Below are 3348 nucleotides of genomic sequence, written 5' to 3'. Positions count from 1 at the left end.
ACCATCACAATATATATCTTGTTTGGACTTTACATCTTCATACATAATTATTAGACAAACCTCTTTTCTTTGAATGATTGAATATGATATACTTAGTGAAACTGGCAAATCTGAAAAATCCAACATTGTATTAATTGAAGCAATAATGACCAAACTATTTTTCTTTTGCGGGCCGGGGAATAACAGAGAACTATTTAAAGAAGCACTACCACAGCGAGCAGTGACAAACGACTAAAGCAAACATATAGTAGAATTAAAGACAATAACTTTGACCACCCCAAACCAATTTATTCACCAACACTTGGTGCATGTCGATCTGCATGACGATCGATCTGCTTGGTTACGATGAGTTGATGGCGATAACAACATTGACGTGAAGACCAGCGTCGTCGTGTCCACGAACACTCTTTGGGACGAAGAACTGGAAGGAGGCGCTGGGATCTGGCAGCGCGTCCGAGGGATCCATGGATGGGACCTCGAAGCGGGACATCAGGCAGTGCTCGCGTAGGAAACCCTTGTAGCGCCAGTACATGAGCTCGAGCTCGCATTTCGCGCCACTCGCCTCCGGCGCCGAGGAGCTGCCCGTGGAGGCCACCTGAGGGAGGACCCGTACCACGGAGATGGCGCGGCCGAACGGCGTGCTCGCCACGTTCAGCAGGAGCAGATTCTGGGCGCCGCCGCGGACGGCGGTGAGGAGGTTGAAGCCGTCGCGGAGGTCGACGCCGAAGGAGGCACCGGCGGCGGCCTCGGCGGCGCACGGCCAGCCGTGATCGGCGGCGGCGTGCTCAGCGAGCGCCGGCGCGGGGCCGACGAAGCCGCAGCCGCTGCCGCCGCCGGGGCAGCGGCAGGGCGCGTACGCGCACTCGCGGGCGTGGCGTCCCCGGTCGTGGTACGCCGGCCTGTCGGCGCAGCCGTGCGCGGCGTGCGGGCAAGCGACGCGGACCGAGTCCACCATCTGCTCCATGGCGTGGCACCGCCGGAAGCCGGTCGGGTCCCGGCAGACGTGGCACCGGCCGGCCGCCGCCAGCTTGTCGCGGCACGGCGAGCACACCACGTGCCCCACGTCGCACTGCACGCGTGCACATATAGCAAACAATGTTTAGGTCAGAGGTGGACCCAGATGGATTAATCTAGATCCACTCCACCAAGGGTCCAAGGTCGTCCATGGTGAAGATCGATCGATGGATCCGACGAGTTCAAGAACAGAATTAGGGGAAGAAAATCTAGTAATGTCGTTGATGCAGCATGTACCTGGAAGATGGGAGGCTTCAACGGGAGGAAGCAGATGCCGCAGTCGAGCGCGTGGGTGCGGTCCACCGTCATTTCCCCGACGACGACGACCGATGAACTCTCCGAGCGCAGCGACGGTGCGGGCGATGACGGCCGCGGCGCCGCCGCGAGGTCATCGTCCCCACCAGCAACAGCGACGGCGGCGACGTCCGCGCCATGTGCCTGCGGCGCCTCTTCTTCCTGCTGCTGTTCTTCTCCTACCTGCTGCTCGTCCTCCACGCCATTATCACCACCGGATCCATCACTTCGCTGCTGCTGCTCCTCCTCGCCGTGCGGCTGCGGCTGCGGTAGTTCCTCTTCGTCTTCCTGAATATCATGCGCCTGCTGCTCACCTTCCTCAGATCCATCCGAGTACTCCTGTTCTCCCTCGCTTTCATTCCGGTCCTCCTCCTCCTCCTGCCCATCTTCCGCTCCACCGTAACCGTCAGATCCATCCGAGAACTCCTGTTCCCTCTCGCGGCGAACCGGACCGTCCGAACCGTGCTCCTCATCTCCGGTCATCACATCCTCGTCATGCCGCTGCGGCCAATACTCCGGCGAAGGGGGCAGCGACGACGTCGGCGAGTAGGACGGGCAAGTCGGGGAGTACGACGACGGTGACGACGACGATTGGACTGGCGTCAGCGGCGAGGGCGGACGGTAACGAGACCTCTTCCTCCTCCGGCCGGACGAGGACGATGCTTCCCAATCCCCCGCCACAGACGCCGCCGGCCGTGGCTGTCGTCCATGATGGTACGACGAACGGGCCATGTCTACCATTCCCATGGCTTCTAGGATTTATATATACTATCGGCGCGGGGCTCCGATGAGTTCGCCTTCCAGAAAATAATAAAACCCTAGCTATTGTTGGGCCCAAAATCTTTTGTGTGTTTTTTTGGGTCTTTTTTATTTTTATATTTTTCGAAAACATTTTTTACAGAAATATATTTTCAATATCACAATTTACAATTTTGTACCCCTCCGCCCGGCAGGGGGGTGGCAGGGGGCCTGTCGCCCATCAGCGGGACGGCAGGGACTTATATGTAAATTAAAAAAAATTTATTTGCGCGGACGCCCTTGGCGGGAGCCTGCCGCCCCCCTGCCGGGCGTCAGGCCCCCTGCCGCCACTCCACTGGGCGGCAGGGGGGCGGCAGGCTCCCCCAACAAATTGCTATAGCCATTAGATGTGTTTTAGATATGGATACAAATAAAAACCATTAGTAAAGAATATGAATATGAAAAGTATAAGCTAGCAATTCACACACATACGCAAATGAGAACGAAATATGTGATGTATGAGAACGAAATAAGTATAACATGATGACATGTCTATAACAAAAATACAGAAACAGCTAGAAGCACATCCTAACCACCCCGGTCACCCCGGCCATGTCGACCTCTTTTACGCTGAGCGTGGACGTGGTCTGTAGAGTAGGTGTGTCGCTCTGGAGGCCCTACGTCTCTACCTGGACGTCCGGTGGGCACAGGTGTCTGGAAGGTAGTATCGGCCTGCGGGTTAGGTGTAGAAAATAACCGACTCCAATCTTCGAAGTTCGCCTCAAAGGTATCCTGTGTGGGCCATATACAGTAGCAATTAAGATATCTTAATCATCGTCTTATAAGTCATATATTTTGGTATATATTCATCATACGTACCTAGTGGTGGTGGATACGAGGAATGACCCATATCAGGAAGCTGGTGGTGCGATCCTGTAAACCGTTCAAATTATTTAAAATATTCATAGAGATAAGAAGCACATGATAAATTCGGGCTACAGATTAGGTATTTACCTTGCGTTCCTTCTGCTGTCGCCATAGGGTAATACGAAGAAGGTACAGCATCATATAACTGTTGTGATCCTATATGTAAATACAAAAGGAATTAGACTTGATACCACAATTAATTGAAATTAAGATATTGACTATATGTCTACCGAAAGGTCGTTGTGGTGCCTGTGTTGGTTGAAATGACATCCCTGCAGCTGGTGCCATGGTACTAAACTGAGTTCCTCCGTGAGGTTGGTAAGGTGGGTGTGCATCACCTGTATGGACTGAGAATTAATTGTTGGCTTCAAAGTA

The 3348-nt window shown here is 54.0% G+C and overlaps 1 protein-coding gene across 1 annotated transcript; it reads right to left on the bottom strand.

The window, feature by feature from the left end:
• Positions 1 to 219: 219 nt before the first annotated feature.
• LOC120701215 (E3 ubiquitin-protein ligase SINA-like 10) lies at positions 220 to 2028 on the bottom strand. Its single transcript, XM_039985351.1, has 2 exons — positions 1252 to 2028; positions 220 to 1069 (listed from the first exon to the last, which is right to left on the bottom strand). Exons 1-2 carry the CDS (start codon positions 1789 to 1791, stop codon positions 341 to 343), a joined length of 1269 nt encoding a protein of 422 aa, XP_039841285.1. The 5' UTR covers positions 1792 to 2028; the 3' UTR covers positions 220 to 340.
• Positions 2029 to 3348: the final 1320 nt, after the last annotated feature.

The sequence above is a fragment of the Panicum virgatum genome, chromosome 3K (genome assembly GCF_016808335.1).
Source record: "Panicum virgatum strain AP13 chromosome 3K, P.virgatum_v5, whole genome shotgun sequence".
NCBI classification, from domain to species: Eukaryota; Viridiplantae; Streptophyta; class Magnoliopsida; order Poales; family Poaceae; genus Panicum; species Panicum virgatum.
This window is presented reverse-complemented; position numbering and strand designations above follow the sequence as displayed.